General features: G+C 49.5%; 2 protein-coding genes across 4 annotated transcripts; one reads left to right on the plus strand and one right to left on the minus strand.

Annotated features, from left to right (window-relative positions):
• The first annotated feature begins 1,745 nt into the window (after nucleotides 1-1,745).
• Mtif3 (mitochondrial translational initiation factor 3) lies at nucleotides 1,746-10,630 on the plus strand. Of its 3 annotated transcripts, none has more exons than XM_038345844.2 (4): nucleotides 1,746-1,849; nucleotides 5,590-6,023; nucleotides 8,567-8,724; nucleotides 9,656-10,630. In XM_038345844.2, the coding sequence occupies exons 2-4, from the start codon at nucleotides 5,591-5,593 to the stop codon at nucleotides 9,869-9,871; spliced, it is 807 nt and encodes a 268-aa protein (XP_038201772.1). In that variant the 5' UTR covers nucleotides 1,746-1,849; nucleotide 5,590; the 3' UTR covers nucleotides 9,872-10,630. The 3 variants fall into 3 exon arrangements, with proteins under 3 accessions (XP_038201772.1, XP_038201771.1, XP_038201774.1); XM_038345843.2 differs by having other exon boundaries at nucleotides 1,776-2,015; XM_038345846.2 differs by lacking the exon at nucleotides 1,746-1,849 and adding an exon at nucleotides 2,071-2,136.
• Nucleotides 9,864-18,991, minus strand: Gtf3a (general transcription factor IIIA). The gene is made up of 9 exons (XM_038344514.1): nucleotides 18,632-18,991; nucleotides 16,604-16,704; nucleotides 14,772-14,868; nucleotides 14,069-14,157; nucleotides 12,716-12,789; nucleotides 12,204-12,284; nucleotides 11,539-11,768; nucleotides 10,341-10,400; nucleotides 9,864-10,116 (listed from the first exon to the last, which is right to left on the minus strand). The coding sequence occupies exons 1-9, from the start codon at nucleotides 18,989-18,991 to the stop codon at nucleotides 9,952-9,954; spliced, it is 1,257 nt and encodes a 418-aa protein (XP_038200442.1). The 3' UTR covers nucleotides 9,864-9,951.
• Nucleotides 18,992-20,099: the final 1,108 nt, after the last annotated feature.

Raw genomic sequence — 20,099 nt, forward strand, 5'->3', positions numbered from 1 at the left:
TGCTGGGCAAGTGCTCTTGCTCTGGGGTTAGGGATTTAACTCAGAGTTAGAGCGCTTGCCTAGCGAGTACTAGGTTCTACACCCTAAATCAATCAATCAAACAAGGATGATCCATCACTGAACTCTTTCCCCAGTCCCCTTCACTCTTTCTTTCCCCCCCCCCTTTTAAAATCTTTTAAAGTTATTTTGATCTGTCTGTGTGCCTGCACGTCTGCATGTACCTTGGAGGTGCCTCCAAGGTAATAATAGGGCCGTGGGGTCCTTGGAACTGGAGTTACAGGCAGCTGTGGGTGCTGTGGGTGCTGGGAACAGAACCCACGCCCTCTGCAAGAGAAATACCCCCTTAACCACTGAGATATCCAGCCTTCTTGTTACAGTCGTTACTTTGCTGCTAATTGCATGATGTCGGGACAAGTCATATAATGTCTTCATGTTTCCGTCCCCTCATCTAGGAAATGGGTAATGACAGCAGTAGCTCACGAGGGTGTCTGGAGGATTAAACTAACTTGATACACATGAAGCGCTTAGAATTGTGGTAAATGTCGTAAATGCAGGCACGTGTAGCCGTGGTGAACCTGTCTACCCAGAGGTATCTGCACAGCTGTGCTTCCGTCTTCCCATCAAGGACTAATTCCAGCAGTAGAAAAAGCATCTCTAATTCTTCATTTCACTTGGAAATGACCGGCATGCCGGTCCCAGACTGGTCTTTGGGTCGTGTAGAATTGCTTCAAGCTTTGCCATATCACAGATCCAAGGTTCATGTGCCAGAGGCTGTAATTTGATGGGAAAAGGAAGGCTTAGATGTGGCTGTCAAGAAGCTGTTCAAGGCTGCCTTAGTTTCCTCTGATGCAAGCGTAATAGCTGTAATCAAGTATTACCCTGGTTATTTGGTGAGAATTAAATAAGACAAGTCTTGTCATATTTAACACGCAGCCTATAAATACAATGGTTTCCCCTCACAAAAGGAATGTAAGTTCCACCACGTAGGAATCCCCTGTTGAGAACCGAGAGAAGCAGGGACTAACACCAAAGTACGACAGTTTAACAGTCTGGTTGCATGCAGGGCTGCGGACCCCAAGAGCCAGTAGGTGTAACACAGACCATGAAGTTTGCGCCTGCCGTCTTCCCCAGTCTGTGGATGAGCTATGATTTCTCCCAGTTCCGACAGCCCTGGAACTTGAATCCATCACTTGTCTTGCCAGGGAGGCTTACTCCTGGCTACCCAGAGTTTTCACTAGCCTGATTGCCCTTATGGCAGTACTCATACCAAAGAATGGAGTCCAGACATTTATAGAACACATTTATGAGGCATTTGATAGTTTGTTAATATTGCTATTAATGTAATTGACCCAAGTGATACAGTGACTTTGCTCCAGGGACTTTGGGTTTTGTTTGTTTGTATGTTGTTTGCTTTTGGTTTTTCAAGACAGGACTTCTCGGTAGCTTTGGAGCCTGTCCTGAAACTCGCTCTGTAGATCAGGCTGGCCTCGAACTCACAGAGCTCCGCCTGCCTCTGCCTCCTGAGTACTGGGATTAAAGGAATGGCCACCACCGGCCCACTTGGGACTTCACATTTTCATGTTCTCTTCGCCTCTGGAGCAGCAGAAAGTAAGTAGCAATATCCTCAACTTCTTCCTCAGAACTTCAGCACTTCCGTCGTCGTCCCCCTCCCCCCCCACCCCCGGGACTTTATCTTAATAGCGGAAACCGCGACTGCTGGCGGAACCTTCCCTTTAAAGGACTCGGGAAGTCCCGCCTGCTACGGAAGCCGGCGCGGTCCTTCCGCGGAGCCCGTGTACCGATCTGCCGGTTCCTCCAGCTCGCCGTGCCCGGCCTAAGTAGCGCTAAGGTGAGGGCTCGGCGGTGCGGGCTGAGGCGGAAGGACGTGTCCCAGGGACAGTCTATGCAGAGCGCCCTAGGCGGACGGGGTACGGCGCCCCCAGGCTTCAGGATCCAACCCAGCTGCCGCGCTCCCGAGCCACTGTACAACAATCCCAGCCATTTTCGCCGCGCAGGTGCGCACGCGCACGACCTGGGGGTGCGGGACGTTGGGGTGGGGGGGGGAGTGTGTGTCTGGCTTCCTGGTGGCCGTGACCTTCGGGTGGGCGTGCCCGCTGCCGACCCTTGGAACACCTCGTGAGGATTTTTTATTTTCCTTATTTTTATCTTTTATTGAAACAGGGTCTCACTATGTAGCCCTGGCTGTCCTGAAACTCACTTTGTAGACCAGGTTGACGTCAAATTTATAGAGACCCACCTGCCTCAGTTTCCAAAGTGCTGCGACTAAAGGCGCTCGTCGCCATGCCGGGACTTTTGAAACTCCTGAAAGTGGGGGTGAGAGAATCCATAGTTATAGTGGAGGCCAAAGCTGAGTCCACAATATATTGAATCTACTCGAGCCCATTCCTTCTGGAGCGAATAGGTGTCAGGATGTCAGGGCTTGTGACTATAAAGTGATAAATACCATTAGTATGTTTAGGATCCCTTCAGAAATTGTTGGAAAGCCTGTCCAATCCCAAGCCATAATTCATTTTATTATTATTTCAGAAAACTAAGTTAGCAACTCAAATAGCAAGTTTTAAAACAAGACATTGTAATACATTACAGCTCAGAGATAGACTAATTTGATTCACACTAAAGAATGTCAGCAGGGATGTATTAAAAGTTGTGAACCGTAAGCACTTTGCAGTTCATATTTTGCCGTAGCCTTGACTCTGAATTGAGGTGTTTGAGGCAGTGGGCATTTGCTGGTGCTGTGTGCTGTGATGGCAAAGTAGGTGCGAAGCGTGTTGTGGGTTTTGATGCCATCAGGCAAGCTCACTATGGTGTGGCCATAGATCAGTCTGTGTTGAGAACAAAGACTACCGTGGAGTTGCTAGTTGCAACATGAGTGCATGCTCGCGGGAGCACCATGGACTCATTGTGCAGGTGTTTGTGAGTTAATTTTGATTCTTGCTCATTCGGACATGATATTGAATCAGCTGCCACATTCAGCTACACAGCCCCCAGTTTAAGAAGCTGGATATTAAGCATTCATAAGTTTTGTTCTAGAGACGGTCTTTGCAACCCCGTCATCATTATCTTGTGAAGAACACTGTCCAGGCGTCACGGTTATCAGTCCCTTATCCATAAGATCCTGAGCCCAAGCAGCTCAGGTGTCCATTAATAATAAATTAGACTTCTGCAGAGTGCAGTGCCGTGTCCTGAGGACCGCTTCTCAGAAGTAAGAAGGTACAAACTAACAGGTGTTCTGTATCGGACACAGTAAGCCAGATCAAGCCCAATTTAAAAACTAAAAGCAGGTTTATTTGCACAAAGCAACTTCCCAGGGAGCTCTCCAGCCCCAGAGATGGAGGCGGAAGAAGTCACACGCCAGGACTAAAGCTGGGAGCGCATAGAGCCTCTAGGGAAGGGGTGATGACATGTGTGCCGTGAGCTGGGTTTGTGCCCAAGTATGGGCAAAAGCTGACCACTTCAGGTGGGGACTTGGACTGCTGGGAACTTCAGAGAAGGAGTCGCCAAGAATGCAAAGCTGGCCTTTTCTTTCTTGGAGATTCTCTGAGAGGCTGAGGTTTGGAGGGAGAGAAGAATTGGGCTTACTTTCTTGACTTTCTTGCTTTTTTTTTTTTTTTTTTTTTGGTTTTTTGAGACAAGGTTTCTCTGTGTAGCTTTGTACCCTGTCCTGGCACTTGCTCTGTATCTGTAGACAAGGCTGGTTGGAAACTCACAGAGAGCCTCCTGCCTCTGCCTTCCAAGTGCTGGGATAAAAGGCGTGAGCCACAATGCCTGGCTATGAATAGGCCTTTTTTTTTTTTTTTTTTTTTTTTTTTTTTTTTTTTTTTTTTGGTTTTTCGAGACAGGGTTTCTCTGCAGCTTTTTTAGAGCCTGTCCTGGAACTAGCTCTTGTAGACCAGGATGGCCTCGAACTCACAGAGATCCGCCTGACTCTGCCTCCCGAGTGCTGGGATTAAAGGCGTGCGCCACCACCGCCCGGCCGGAATAGGCCTTTCTTGATCATGCAGGGGCGAGCTGGAGGTTCCAACCAAACACAGCCAGCTTCTTAATCTGGAGGCAGTGTGTGGCTAAGCCCTTGGCATGCATCATCCTTGTACCTGAACGTGTTTGATTGTTGTCTAAATGTACCGTTTTTATTGGTGGCAGAATGATGGTGGTGATGATGATGGTTGTTAGCGCCATACTTGGAGGAGAGCTTTTCCTCATCAGCATCAACAGGCACAGTTTTTCCTAAAGAGACAATAAATGCTCAGCTCTTTCAGTCTCATTGCCGTCTTACCAGTTTCCCGTGGGGCTGGGGTGTGACAGCGACATCCGGGGTAATTAGCAGCCTAAGAGATGTTTGCATTTTCAGCATGTGGAAGGGAATTAACAGCCATTTTCCTTAACGTTTAAATCATGCAACTGGCTAGAGGGAGCCCCTTCATGCTGCCAAACCATAAATGAAATATCACCGCCAAACAAAATTATAACGCCTTCAGGGAAATCTAGAAACCGAGAATCTGGTCTAGGAAGGGCTGTCTGTCAGGGCCAGACTGTCATCTTTAAAAAGACCAAAGCCGGGCAGGCAGTGTCTGCTGGCTACTTGGTAACTGATCCTAGCCTCTCCTGGGTGGAGGATGGCACCAGTTTCTGCTTATGCCACTCATTACATTGTTTCTATGCAAAGATTTTCCAAGATTGTTGCTGCTGTGTTTGGGGGCTGAGGATTAAACCATGGCCTTGAACCTTTTAGGCAAATGCTCTACCATTGAGCCAAATTCCCATGTCCCCAGTAAAGAATTCTAAATAATACATTCTTATGAATTTGTGATTTTTTTTTTCCTCAGACAGGGTCTCACTGTGTAGACCAGGCTGGCCTAGCACTCACTCACAGAGATCCACTGCCTCTGCCTCCAAAGCGCTGGGATTAAAGGCGTGCCCAAGAAGCACCATGAGAAGTGAGAACAGCACTTTGTATTGTTTGACTGTGGTAAAGAAGCATTTTTTTTTAAAAAAATCAAAGTGTCATTTTATGTGTGTGTGTGTGTGTGTTTCTTATATTTTACAAGTGTTTGCCTTTGCCTGCATATGTATCTGTGCACCACATGTGTGCAGCCTCTTCAGAGGCCGGAGGAGGGTGTCAGATCTCTGGAATTAGAGTTACCGTTGAACATTTGGACACTGTGTGAATGCTGGGAATCTCGCCCAGGTGCTCTACCAGAGGATGAGACTCTTAACCTCTGAGCCACCTCCAGAGCCCCTGAAATGACATTTCTACTTCATCCTTGTAAACAAACCCTTGGGAAAACGTGACTTTTGAGCTGGTACTGTAGGGTCTAGTAAACAATGTCATGAATGCGAAAGAAAAGGTAGAGAGTGAAGAGTCGTGCCGGGGTGCTCAGTCTGGTCACCAGCTGTACTAGGGATGGTAGCCGCCAAGAGGCCATGCCTTGGTGTTGTCTTCCCATGCGTGGATCTGGTGGTCTGTGTGCCGTGAGGTGCCACAGCCTCGCCTGCACCACACTGTGCCATACTAGCAGACCATGGCATCATCGATTGCGTGGTAATACACTTTCCCCATTACCTTGTCAGGATGGCTGTTCTTCTGAAGAGGCTGACGCTGCAAACCTCAATTGGAAGATGTTTCAGAAAATCCATTGCGAAGCCAGACCCGGCACAGCTGTCCCTGGCTGCCTCCACCACGAAGCTCGTGTACCTCACCTCTGCCAGAGGTTTCAGTAGTGCTGGAGATGCCCACAGTGAGAAGAGACAGAAGAGGAAAGATGCTTTTACTAACACTGGCAGGAAGATCGGCCAGCGGATCATCCGCGTCCTGGATGAGAAAGGCAGTGACCTGGGACTCATGCACCGAGCCGATGTGATCAGGCTCATGGACAAGCAGGACTTGAGGCTGGTGCAGAGGAACACCAGCTCAGAGCCGCCAGAGTACCAGCTCATGACCGGAGCGCAGATCCACCAGGAGCGGCTCAAGTTCCGGGAACAGGAAAAGGCCACCCCAAAAGCTGGTAGGTGCTTTACTGTTGGTGCCCTGAATACATCAGCACAGTGGTTCTCAACTTGTGGGTCGAGATCCCCCTTTGCACAGGGGTATACGAACAGCAATCAAGTCATCTTATGCTTGGGGGCACCACACCGTGAGGAACTGTATTAAAGGGGACAACACTAGGAAAGTTGAGAGCCACAGCTTCAGGACAATACAGCAACACTCACTCTCATGTTTGCCAAGGTGTCAGTGGACATGAGGAAGTGGGAACTCTGCTGTGCCTGGTCTCACCATCATTGCAGGGAGGTACACATCTCTCACTTCCATTCCCCTCATTTCTGATGTCCCATGTCTATCACTTCTTTTTTTTTTTTAAACTGGCAAGTATGGGGGGAAACACTATGTAAGCCTGCCAGAGTGATGGAAGTCGCCATCATCTTGCAGCCTGGGCTCCAGATGCAGTGGCGAAGCCATGGGACAGACAGGGCAGTGAAGTGACACTCGAGAGGGGTTTTCCAGATCCAACCTCCTTCCTGTCATTCTGCTTTTCAAGCACCTTATAAATGCTGGGACGGTTCACAGTACCCCTGGCCTGTGCACATGGCCAGTCACCTTTAGACACCTGTCATGGAAACCACCTGGAACTGGGCACTCAGTGAGGAGGGATGACTTTTATGGCTCCCAGGTATGGAAGACTCCGTTCCATGGGCTTCATGCTATGACAAGGATTGGGGGACTGGCCCCACTGTGGGAGGCTGAGCGCTGTGAGGAAAAAATAACCTGTTTTATTACACCCCAGGAATGCTAACCAGAAAACAGACATTCGTAGGAAACTAACGTGTAGTGGGGAGCTGCGGGCCAGCTTCCCACCGCAAGGCTCCCGGCCACCGGCTAGCTTTACCCGAAATAATTATACGGAAACTGTATTCTTTTAAATACTGCCAGGCCCATTAATTTCAGCCTCTTACTCACATCTTGACTAACCCATATCTAATAATCTGTATAACACCACGAATGGTGTCTTACCGGGAAAGATTCAGCACATCTGGCCTGGTGGCTGGCTTCATGGCATCTCCCTCAAAGGAGAGGCACGGCGGTCTGACTCACTTAGGAGAGGCGTGGCATCTGACTGAGCCATCTACCTCACTTCCTTCTTCCTGTTCTGTCTACTCCACCCACCTAAGGGCTGGCCAAGGCAGTTTCTTTATTAATGAATGAAATCAACACAAAGAGAAGACTCTCCCACATCACTAACGAGATCAGGGAGTCAGGATATCAAACCATGTCACAGCCAGAAAATGTGTAGCAGACTGGGAGCCTGGAGAGCCTGGCGCTTCACTCCATTTTCACAGAGACCCATAGCCAACTGGTGGAAAACAAGGGGTGCTGGAAACTTTTTAAAGACCTATAAGAAAAGGTAATAAAGGTGGTCGTGGTGGTGCACGCCTTTAATCCCAGCACTCAGGAGGCAAAACCAAGTGGCTCTCTGAGTTCGAGGCCAGCCTGGTCTACAAATTGAGGTCCAGGATGGCCAAGACTGTTAAACACAGAAATCCTGTCTTGAAAACAAACAAACAAAAATATAAAGGAAAGGTAATAAACAGTTGTCTGTCATCCAGAATCAGTGAATCTGGCTGTGATTCAGGTTTTAAAACGTTGTGGAAAAGTTGGCGTCTCCTCCACCCTCCCAAGAGATGTCATGGATTTAAGCCAGTGTTAATATAACAGATGTTCAGAAACAGTATGTAGATTCTTTCTTAAAAAGGCACATCCCATGTTCACAGGATAGCTGTGGGTAAGTTATTGGATCTGATTTGTTATTCCATCTCCATGGCATCTGGCCTCTTCCCAGTTCTTTATTCTTATGAATGTTTGTGTGCACTCTGGGGTCTGTGAACCTAAATGGGCCAGGATGCAGCGCCTCTGGGTTCCCGGTACTGTCACGGTGATTTTCAGCACAGTGACAGGAGCCACTGCTTAAGGTTTCCCTTCTGCTGTCTGAGCAAGTCTCCGAGTTGTCCACTATGCCCCAGTGGTTTCTCTTGGGTGGTCTTCCTGCAGATTCATAGCTCAGTCTGACACACGGTCTGGGGGCGGAGTCAGTGGGTGAGAGTGCTTGTGCACAAGAGTGGTCTGAATCCCCACAACCAAGTAAAATCCAGTCTCAGCCGCACTCCAAGCCTGCCCCTTTGGGGTGATGGGAGCCCACAGGCTAGTGACCCTGGTGTACAGTGTGCAAACAAGACTTTCTCAATGGAGGTGAGGACTGCACGCACACACATCTGCACTCACAAGCACAAATGCATACACACGCATGCACACCTGCATTCACAAGTGCACACATACACACAAGCCTTAGTAGATTTTAACTATTAATTTAGCACATTAAAAACAACAAACTTTTATGCCTGTCTCCCCCATTTAAAAAAGCAGCTGAAGGTCCATGAGGCTGAAAAGAGATGGGGCTCAGAGCCTGTGGGCCTCAACTCTTACCAGTGTGTGCGGAAGCTGTTTCAAAGGAGAGCAGAAACAGACCCAGCAATAAACTTCACTGTTTCCACCCAGGACCAGCTGTGACAAAGGAACTCATTTTTTCTTCAAATATTGGACAGCATGATTTGGACACAAAGAGTAAACAGATTCAGCAGTGGATTGAGAAAAAATACCAAGTTCAAGTCACAATAAAGAAGGGGAAAAATGCAGACCAGCCAGGGAATGAGCCGGTAAGTGTGAGCACCCGCTGGGTCTTTGTTCTCCCATGTAAAAATACAACTGTCAAGAAACTGGAAAACTACAGGCATAGAAACTTGACTGACTAGTAACTACCACCCTGTGTGGCACCAGCTTCCTAGTGTCAGACTGTACACCTACTGTATGTTTTCCATTATAATGTATTTGCCACATGTAAACTGTTCTGGGGACTCAAGATGGCTCAGTGGTCAAGAGCACAGACTACTCTTACTGAGGACCCAGGTTCAACCCCAGCATCCACATGGCAGTTGACAAATTTCTAACTCCAGTTCCAGGGAATGACTCCATCTTCTGGTCTCTGTGGGCGCCACACACATGTGGTATACATACATACATGCAGGCAGAACACCCATACACGGTTTCTTAAGAATTGTAATATAAAAGCTATATTGTCTTTTAAAAAATATAAAAAGTAGATAGTTCATAGGATTCTCTTCTATTCACCCATTCTCTGGAGGACTTTATTCTTTAGACTCGCTGGAGTTTCTGTGCTATGCTATTTGGCTTTAATCCTAGCTCACTTTATCCACACCAAAGGTGCGCTGGTACCGTGGTTTGCAGCCTAGGCTGCTTGCATCACATACTCGCAGGGCACAGCTCAACTGCTTCTGACCGAGTCCAGGTGGGACCTTCTTCCCTCCCTTCAGCATGAGGACGGTACTTTGCCAAGACCCAACGCCAGTGCCTGATTTTGGGAAAGCGTGGGTGGGCTAGCTATGACAGAGCCGAGGCTGCAGAGTCCGTCAGTGTTAGCACACACGTGGAGTTCCTGTGCAGATGTCAGTGCACAGCAGACATGAGAACTGATGGCCTGTCACAGAAGCCCCAACGTGCAGTGCTCAGTTTCACCTCAGCGACTGAGACACCGAGTTTAAACTAATCTTGCACTGTTGTCCTCTGTAGGATGAGATATTGAACCAGATTCTGCAGACGATGCCTGGAATAGCAACCTTCTCAAGCAGACCGAAAGCCATTAAAGGAGGAGCAGCCTCCACATGTGTTTTTCGTCCCTTAAGCAAGAAAGAAGAGAAGGCATACAGAGACACTCAGGAGGCGGAGAGAAGAGACACTCTGAGCAAGGATAACAGAAACACGGAGTCAGAAGTTCTGTGTCACTGACTTTAATAAAAAAAAAAAATCCAGGCTCATGCAGAAGCTACTGCTGGCTGCTCTAGAGTCCCTCATGTGGCCAGTGCTGCTCACTGGAGGGTAAGTGATGCAGCTGGTGGGAGCATCTGGCCTTGCGGGCTGCTGCCGGACTGTGCACTTTTAGGCTCGGAGGAGTCTGGCTCTGGTTTCCTTTTAGGAGGGAGGTACCCACTGAGGCGAGAGACCAAGCTCCGTCTTTCCCGATGTGGTTTTACCTTTGGGAGTAAGGAAAACAGACAACTGAATTCCTCATCAGAATTGCTTGTTTCACAACCATATCCACTTCGATGGAGTCACACCTTCAACAAGTGGACACACACAGCGGTGGGGGCGGGCCAGGTGGAGTCACACCTACAACAGGTGGACACAGCCGTGGGGGTGGGGAACAGATGCCAAGCAGACCTTACAGCTGAGTGCTGGTGCAAGCAGCTCGACTTACTTTGAGCTTCATCCTCTTCTTGTCAGGATCGTGCACAACGCTGTGCCTTATGAGGCTTTGCTGCAGTGCAGGAAAAAGGAGCCACTTTAGAAACCCTTGGTCCAGGGCTGGAGAGCTGGCTCAGTGGTTAGAACATGTGCCACTCTTGCAGGACCAGGTTTAGTTCCCAGAAACCACATGGCGGCTCAGAACCACATGTATGCTGGTTCCAATAATTACGATTTAAAAAAAATTAAAAACTCTTGGGTATCTGCTGCTAATATTAAAATGTCATGAAATGCTGCAAACTACCAGCTGCCTTTCTGTTGTAGAATGAATGTGACTTCTACCCAAGTCCCTGACCAGAGCCTAGGGGACTTCCACTCCTCAGCAGAGTGACGCTCCCAGTCTTTCCCAAGGGCCATGCAAGTAACTTACTCCATCCATCTACTGACTTAGATCTTGCCTGAGAAGGGAAGCCTGCAGGGATTGAACTCCCAGCTCATGCTTGCTTAGCTGACTCTCTCTGTGGCATCCCTAAACGCCAGACTGAAATCTGGCCTCTGCCCTGCTGGCTGGCAACAGTGGTCACCACAGCACCTGTCACAGTGTGGACTGATCTGAGCTATGCTTGGAGAGTTTAGAGTCCATAGTGAGAGCTCTATGAGACCAGCTCGGCTGGAGCAAACTGCACAGTCCCCCTAGGAACCGTGTTCTTACCTGACCCTGTGAGTCACGCCAAGATCCCACAGCCCAGAGGCTGCCCATCCATGGCACCTACCTCCTTTCTCAGGCCCTACGTGATGGTCTACAAGTTCATGGAATATTGGCTCTCTAAAGTGGAGATAAAGGATCCTGGTTCTCCCACAGCACAGCTAGAATTCCCTAGAGCAGTGGTTCTTAACCTGTGGGTCAAGACCCCTTTGGGGTTGACTATCAGATATCTTGCATATCAGATATTTACATCATGATTTATAACAGTAGCAAAGATACAGTTATGAAGTAGCAACGAAATAATTTTATGGTTGGAGGTCACCACATGAGAAACTATATTAAAGGGTCAAAGCATTAGGAAGGTTAAGAACCCCTACCATAGAGCACTGTCAAAATAAGTTCATCAGCTTCCAAACCTGGGGCTTCTGGCCCAGCTGGGTCAGAATGGGGACCTGGGTTCTGCAGGCTGGACATGAAGACCGCCTGGTTGGAGCAGGACACTCACTTTCATTGCAAACGTCTTGCCACAGCCAGCATGCTCACACATGAACGGCCGCTCTTCCTCGTGGAAGGAGAGAATGTGGCTCTGCAGGTTGAACACGGTAGTGTAGGTTCTCCCACAGCCTTCTCGCGGACAGTGGTACACGTCTCTCTCTGGAGCATGAGTCTTCATGTGCTGCTTAAGGTAGTCTTTGCGCTTGAATGTCTTCTGGCACACTGCACAGGTGACTTCCTCTGGCGGGGAGACACTCACTTAGCCAACCTCTCTATTACTGCATGTCTAGTACTGAGACTACACACAAACCCGGGATGTCAGAGGAAACTTCAACCCCTCGTCTCACTGCCGCTGGCTCCGAACCCCTCAAGTCCTCTCATGACTCCCAACTTCCCTGACTCTTCACTTGGCAAGAAGCAGGTGTCCCTAGCATGGTGACTGGGCAGGTGAAATTAATGCCCACGGCATCTGCCTCTGTCCTCTGACATGCAGCAGTATTTCCCAGGAGGCCCTGCAGAGTTGCAGAGTCTCACGAAAGCCAAGTGCACAGCAGCACCAGCTGGGAGATGTGCAGCCCAGGGAGCCAGCACTACACATGACGCAGAGCCCTTCCTTTACCGCACTGGCATGCATTTCAGTCTTTCAGAGTATGCCCTCAGCTCCATGTGGCCTACCTTTATGGGCTTCCCTCATGTGCTTCAAAAGCTCTGTCCATGTTTTTGCCACAAAAGAACATCCCTTTTGACACAGATAGCCTGTTCAAAAAAAATGAAAAAACAAAAAAAATTATCCACTGCCTATTCTGAATGCCCAGTGCAACCCTGATGACAACCAGAAAGGAACCGTGTGCCCGTATAGTCTTTCTCCTCTCTCTGCTGGAGGCAATGAGGTGAGCTCACTGCTCTGGCAACTTCGCCTGTCTAAACCTTTTGCGCACTTTAGAGTAGCTAACTAAAAAGAGACACACAGGTGGTACATGAAAGGGGTTATTAATCAACTCGAAGCATAGCCGGGTGCTTAGTACCACACTGGGTTTAAATGGCAATGACAAGGGTTCTTTGCCACACAGCTCTGTGTACTTAGTATGACCATGGAGTGGACCAAGGATGCCAAGTGGCCCGAGCAGCAGGCACATCCTGCTGTTGGTGTGTCTCTCAGTGCCAGCATAGTGCCCGTCTGTACGTACCCTCGTGAACCTTCCCGTGCCGCTTCAGCCTACTGGGTGAGGCAAAGTGCTTCCCACATCCCTCCTGAGGGCACCTGGGAAAGCAGCACAGGAAGCATTAGCTAGTCCCTTACCGTGGAGAACTTTGCTGAGATCCTCTCACGGAAGCCCATCGCTTCCCACACCAAATCTGTCATCAAAATAAAGATTCAGCTGTGGCCCTAAAAACAAACACCAGTGACTTGGCCAGCTCTGGAGCAAAAGAAGCTATTTTGAGAAAAATTCACACATCTTTTGTTTATGTCATCAAATTAAAAGTTCTCGTAGTTCTGAAAATATCCTGCATTGTGGCTACAGAAGCTACTTCAGGAGGCTGACTTGGTTTAGGTGACACTGGACCATCCTGAGCTGTCTGTGGTGTGGCCAAATGCTACACACTGTCAGATAAGAACATAGCACAGGGCCTGGCAGCTCAGTGGGGACCAACACCAGAAAAACGCCAACAAGAGATGGTGTTTGTAGCTGGGCAGTGGTGGCGTACATCTTTAATCCCAGCACTCGGGAGGGAAGCAGAGGCAGGTGGATCTCTGTGAGTTCAAGGCCAGCCTGGTCTACAAAGCAAGTTCCAGGACAGCCAGAGCTGTTACACACAGAAACTTGTCTCAAACAAACCAAACCAAACCAAATGGTGTTTGCTGCTGGACATGGTGGCCCACACCTTTGATACCAGCAGTGAGGAGCAGGGATAGGACAACTGAGAGTCCAAGGCTAGCCTGAGCTGTGCAGCAAGAGCCTGGCTCAAGGAAACAGAAAAGGGAAGCAACCAGGGAGGAAAGGGAGACGGTAACAGCAGATGCAGGACTGCAGGGGAGTGAGGAAAGAAGGGCCGAGTGCTGGCTCCTCAGCACCAGTGAAAACCCCACAGCAGGGCAGCGGCAGGGCCACAGGCCTGTGGGGGACACCGCACTGTCACTGCAGCAGCACAGGCAGAGCCAGAAGGAAGGCCCTGGTCAGCCCAACTGTGCAGGGAGACACCACACAGGCAGGCAGGCAGGCTCCCTGGCGCACACACCTGACCACTGCACCCCACCCCATGTGTCCTGAGTGCAGGCAGAGCCCAGTTACTTCCATTCTGTAGAGAAAGAGTCTTCAGGATGGCATGCCATAAAGCCCAACAGGTGGTTCCTCGCCTTCGCTTCAAGCTTAGCCAGCGCTGCAAGATTCTCACAAGCCATCCTCCACACACACAAAATGATTTTTAGAGACATGAAGACAAATATAACTGTTCAAGTCCCCACGGCACACACGACAGCTCTGCTCAGGACCCTCATCTTTGTCCTGCACTCTGAACCGCAGCGTTGGCAAAGCACTGACCTGAAGAGCGGCTCGCCCGTGTGCTGGCACTGGTGTGTTTTCAGCTGCTGGTGCTTCTTAAAGGCCTTCGTGCAACCTTCAAAATTGCACTGTGAAGGAATAAATGCACTGTTCAGTAAGGGAGAGAGAGACTCAACAGTTGCTGAAGTCCTCTCAAGGCTACAGATGGCCCCGTGGTTAAGGACACTGCTTCTCTCTCAGAGGACCCAGTGCGGACTCCAGCACCCACCTGCTGCTTCACAAGCTTCCTAACTCCAGTTCCAGAGGAACTGACACCCTCTTCTGACCTCCACAGGCACCAACATGCGTGTGGTGCACAGACACATACACAGGCAAAACACACTTGCACATAAAATAGAATGAATAAATATAAAACTTTTAAAATTAAACAACAGTGTCTCAGGATCTAAGTGCCTCAGGGAAATATAAACTTTACCTACTTAGTCCCTGTGAAATGCTTCATCTCAAAAACTTAAAGAGCAATGACATCCAGAAAAGCAAGCATGCTTCTGCTGGGGTAACCAGCAGAACACAGCAGTAACACAGGGTGCCCAAGGCGAGTCTGCAAAGTGAGAATTTGCATGATGAGGACAGCTAATGCTGGGCCTCGCATACCCAGCAAGAGCAAACCTGCCTTCTGAGAACTCATTTTGGTGGCAAATGTGAAAATCGTCAGAGATGAGGCACATAAAGTCATACTCACTATATACTGTTTCTGTGGATTTTCATGTTTGCGTTCAATGTGTTTCTTCAAGTTCGATTTTGTGTTGAATTTCTGATTACAGCCATTATCTTCACAACTGCAAGAGATTGTATGAACCAAAATATAACACACTAGCATGAAAGAGGGTTTAGGGTGTGAACATCTGGGGCTGGAGAGACGGCTCAGGTAACAGCACTGGCTACTCTAGCAGAGGACCCAGGTTCAGTTCCTAGCACCCACGTGGTGGCTTGTAACCACCTATAACTCCAGTTCCAGAGGATCTGATGCCCTCTTCTGGTCTCCACAGGTACCCTGCACACACAATACAGAAATACATGCAGGCAAACCCCCATACACATAAAATAATATTTTTCAAAAAAGGATGTGCACATCCTTCTACGTTATAAAAGCTGATGATTCCAAAGAACACTATAAAGTAGCCTTTTAGTAAATCCCAAAGAGTCAAGCTGGGATTGTGGCTCGGTGGAAGGTCTTGTGCGTGTGTCAGGGGGTAGGGACAGTACCACATGCCAAACCATGTCATGCAGGCCTCAGCTTGGACAGGTGTGCAACAGGATGCTTTGCACGTCCACTCTGGGCAAAATGCACACTGGTTCACCCATCCCTGTACACTGGCAAAGGGAGGGGAATGCTGGCCTCAGACGCCCCAATGCTGCTCAGGCTCCAGTAATGCTCCATTTTAATTTAGAATCTAATAACCTAACTTTTGTTAGAAATGTCCCCATAAACTGCATTTTCAACAAGAAAAGAGCCTGTCTCTAGTACTGTCACTACAGGTAAAAAATATACTTGGCACAGAACTGTGACCCACTGTCCCCTCTGGGATGTCACTGAGCCATTCCACTTCCCCTTGGCCTTGAAGGAGTGAAGTCCCTCGTGAAGAGCTCATGGCCCTGAGCAATGGACGAGGACTCGCTGCACTAGAAGATGCCCCTCGGGCACGGGGCACCTGGGCAGGGGTCAAGAGAACAGCAGGCACAATGAGGGGGTACAGTGCATAGGCCACACCAGCACATGGGAGGGGGGTTACGTACCTGAGCTTTCTCCCCACTGCCCCTCCAATTAGAGGTGGCCATGGCTAAGCTCAGGCCACCCTACTCAATGCTCGTGGTGCCTGAAGTGGGAACAGCATGCCTACTGCCCTCCTTGAAAAAGCTGGGCACCAAACAGGCATCTTGGACTACAGGGTTGAAGGACCAAGATGAGAATGGTATAGAGAGACCAATGTGGAGCCCAAGTCCCCAAAGACCCTGGAGTACCCTACCCTTCCAATCCTACTTCTGCGTTCCAGTCAGAACATAGAAAGCCCGATGCGTGAGTGACTTGCGCTTACTTCTTCTGCACTCTAAAACTACAGACAGTTAAACACAAGCGCAGGACGGGAGGACAGGGTCGCAAATCCTGGCAGGAACCAATGGCAGGGGCAAGAAGGATCTTGGCAAGCTGGAGAAAAGCGTTGTTGTCAAGGACAGCTGGACCAGATTCATTTCTGAGGGCCAAGCACATGGGAAGATACAGAGAAAAGGACAGAGGAGCACAGGCATTGCATGGCACAGAAGGGGCACGGATGTTATACAATCTGAGTGCAAAACCACTGTCATAAAGTCCCCTGCTCTTGAAAGCAGCCAGCCTGAGCCACCGGCAACACTTCGAGGTTCAAATTCAGGTTGTCAAGCTTGGTGGCAAGTACTTTTACCCGCTAAGCCATTTTGCCAGCACCCTCCATTCTAATCATATGAATCAGCAATCATCCTGCCAGGGCTACATGCAAGACAGAACGCACTGCAAAGGTCCAGTCAGCCCATACTCACACAAACGGCTTTTCTCCGGTGTGAATCAGGACATGTCGACTCAGATGGTAGTCTCTGATGAAGGCCTTGCCACAGCCCTCATAGTCACAAACAAATGGCCTCTGGCGCAGAGAAAAGGGGGAGGAAGGAAAAATGTTACAGTTATTGATTGATTGTGTGTGTGTGTGTGTGTGTGTGTGTGTGTGTGTGTGTGTGTGTATGTACTACTACATATATGTGGAGGTCAGAGGACAACTTTTAGGGTCAGTTCTTTCCGCCTACCCTTGGGTTCCAGGAATCCAGGTCCTTAGATCTGGCTCCCTGTGCCCTTCCTCACCGAGCCACCTCATCAGCTCTGTTGTTACAAGTCTGATCTGTGGTAGGCAAAAGCTTCGGGCTTCCTCTCCAGGTCTGTGTCTATTCAGCAAGGCGCCTGCTACGCACAGGCAAGAGCTAATTCTGCTACGAGTTCCACCATAAACACCCCATCTTCTCACAGGGCCACTGCTTTGTGGACGGGCAGTGTACTGACTGGTTTTGTCTGCCAATCTGACACAAGCTAGTCATGAAAGGAAGAAGCCTTAGCTGAGGAAATGCCTTGATGAGATCCACCTGTAAGGCATTTTGTCATTTAGTGATCAGAAGGGGGAAGGACCAGCCCATTGTGGGTGGCACCATCTCTGGGTTGTTGGTGCTGGGTTCTATAAGGTGGCTTGAGCAAGTCATGGGAAGCAAGCCGGTAAGCAGCTCCCCTCCATGGCCTCTGCATCAGCTCCTGCTTCCAGGATCCTGCCCTGTCTCAGTTCCTGTCCTGACTTCCTTCAGTGATGAACAGCAATGCTGAAGTGTAAGCCAAATAAACCCTTTCCTCCCCAACTTGCTTTTTGATCTTGGTGTTCTTTCACAGGGATAGAAAGCCTAAGACAGACAGCATCTGAAATAAGCAGGCGAACCCACTTCTAGCAGGGACCAGGCATCCCCAGCAAACCCCTTTTCAAGATTACTTTGCTGTGAGCACATGTGGCCCATTTGCACATCTCTCCCACAGCATCCCAACCAATGAGAACTCAGGGCAGAGGTAGGAGCAGTTTGTCTCATCCCAGGGAGCTCAGTGTCTGGACTAAGAGATGCCAGAGGCACCGATACAGGAAAATAAATGCATCACAGTTGAAAAAGGTCATAGCTGCAAGGGCGGACAAAGGAAACAGCTCCCAGCCCTAACTGCAATCTCCCTTTGGGACCCTGGAAGGAGGGAGGGGATGCTCTGGTGAATCCATAGTAAAGATATATACATACATACATATATATATATATATATACACACATATATATATATATACACACACACATACACACACACATACATACATATATCACGTCCCAACATTCAGTTTGGTCTACCTAACTACGGAAATATTCTGAAATCCAGGAGAGTGGTACCAAGACCTCATTCACAGTACTCGACAGCCAGTGGACAGGAACACACAGGTGAGCCACACTGCCCAGAACATTGTCAAAGAACCTTGTTCAGCTCCAGTCCCAGAGTAGGATCGACACTAGTCAAATTATTGTGGGACAATAAACACAACTTAGTGTTCAACCAAAGTGCAGCATTTTTGGTCTAGAAGGAAAGGCAAGCTCTGCCTCGGACACGGACAAATGTGGGACCAGAATGGGCAAGAAGAGAGGCTAAAGTCACAAAGGATGTTATGAGGAATGGCAGTAATGGCTAAGTTTGCCAAGAGAAGGGCCAGGAGAAAGAGTCAAACAAGAAGGCTTTACCTGAATACCCCTTACCTAGCCTTGATACCTGACCAAAGCCCTGCAATTAGAAGCCTTAAGCTTTCTCCTGCAGGAGCTCTAGGAGGCGGAGATTCTCTGGATGGGTGTGACTAGGGGTATCTGACTTCCAGATCCCAGTACTGGTCTGACCCCCTACTAATGACTGGGGCTAGGGCTGCCGTAGACCTCCGTCCTCGCTCAAGCAAGGCCAAGACTGGAACGCAGCCCCCAAGCCGGGCTCGCCACGCGCATCCGCAGCCAGGTTACCTCCCCCGTGTGCTTGCAGAGATGGGCGTCTAGCTTCCAGGTTTTGTTGTAACTGGCGCCACAGTCGGGGAAGGAGCAGATAAACCTGGTGGGGAGCGCGGGGCGCAGCGGGGAGGGGCCCGCACAGGCCGCGACGAACGCGTCCTCGATGGTCAGGGACGACACGGCTTCCGCGACCGAGACCCGCGGCTCCAGGGCGACGAGGCCGCTCCTGGGCCGAGGCGGGGCCACGTGCCGCTCCTGGAACGCCCGGACAGCACAGGGAATCAGCGTCCGGGCCCCGGGCTCCACACTTCCGGGAACGCGGCAACGCAGGGCTCGAGGCCCCGCCCAGCAAAGCCCCGCGCCTCGACTGCGCATGCTCAGAGAGGCGCCTGGCTGCGCATGCGTACGAAAAGGCCGGCTTTGTGCTCAGCTGTCTGGGTTTACAGAAACCGGAAGCACTGCTTAAAGGCCCGAAGTGCCAACCTGGTTTAAGATGGCCTGTTCTTCACATTCCGGGTTTGCCCTCTGCTTCCTGCCACAAGCCCCAGACACAGTAGATCTCAAGTTTGTCTGCTCATTCGCATGGCGTGGGGATTTTCCAAATTTCCAAAATCCAGAGTTTATCAGGATCAATTAAACAGTAATTTCCGAAGGCAAATATGCTGATGACTGTTTTGTCGACTTTCTTTTTGGTTTTAAGTCCTCAAGTGTTTGGGGCCGTTCTCAGTCGTAGGCTTTCCTCTTTCTATTCTCTTGATTTAATCTCTGTATTGGCAGAGACCGGAAAATGCCCTTTTTGAATCTTTACCAGCAAGGTGGTGTGCATCTATGAAGGGCTGAGCTAGCTGATCTTACTGATGGCTGAATGAAGATGCCCATGAGTTATCTTTACTAAAGAATGTTTTGAACGCACTGTACCCCAGTAAAACTAATCCACGTGAAAAGGGATTGATTGGCTAGGCGGTGGGGGCACGCGGCACACCTTTAATCCCAGCATTCGGAGACAGAGGCAGGTGGATCTCTTTGAGTACGAGGCCAGCCTGGTCTACAGAGTGAGTCCAGGACAGCCAGGGCAATACAGAGAAACCTGTCTCAAAAAAAAACCAAAAGGGGAAAAAAAGGTGTGTGTGTGGAGCGGGGGGTTGGAGGGATACAAGAGGGTCTCAACAAACCAGATGCAGAAAGGTCTGGGGACAAGAAAGTTGTTCACTGGTCATTTTCAGCGTTGCTACTGGGATCTCCTCATGCTCACCTTGCTCCTTGGATCCATGCCCCAGTGCATGTGTGGACTGCTGGCTGGCTCTCACTTCAATCCCCTTCCCACATTCCTTTCTCCCCCTCATCTGCTCCACTCCAGCATGCTCCAAAATGGAACCAACAGTACACAGAGCCCACTGGACTCTCGCTCAGCTTCAACCACTGTCAAATTTTGGCCATTCTGGTTGCGTCTTACAGACTCTATACCCTTAAGACCCACATACCT

Source organism: Arvicola amphibius, chromosome 10 (assembly GCF_903992535.2).
Source record: "Arvicola amphibius chromosome 10, mArvAmp1.2, whole genome shotgun sequence".
Taxonomy (NCBI): domain Eukaryota; kingdom Metazoa; phylum Chordata; class Mammalia; order Rodentia; family Cricetidae; genus Arvicola; species Arvicola amphibius.

Bases quoted from the DNA above. Each gene is read 5' to 3' on its own strand.
- Gtf3a (XM_038344514.1), bottom strand. From the start codon at position 18,991: ATGCGCAGTCGAGGCGCGGGGCTTTGCTGGGCGGGGCCTCGAGCCCTG. The intron at 14,158-14,771 runs GTGAGTATGACT...ATTCCTTCACAG, and splicing joins ATCCACAGAAACAGTATATA to TGCAATTTTGAAGGTTGCAC. The intron at 11,769-12,203 runs GTAGGCCACATG...TCTCCCCGCCAG, and splicing joins CATGAGGGAAGCCCATAAAG to AGGAAGTCACCTGTGCAGTG.
- Mtif3 (XM_038345844.2), top strand. From the start codon at position 5,591: ATGGCTGTTCTTCTGAAGAGGCTGACGCTGCAAACCTCAATTGGAAGA. The intron at 6,024-8,566 runs GTAGGTGCTTTA...GTTTCCACCCAG, and splicing joins AAAGGCCACCCCAAAAGCTG to GACCAGCTGTGACAAAGGAA. The intron at 8,725-9,655 runs GTAAGTGTGAGC...TGTCCTCTGTAG, and splicing joins ACCAGCCAGGGAATGAGCCG to GATGAGATATTGAACCAGAT.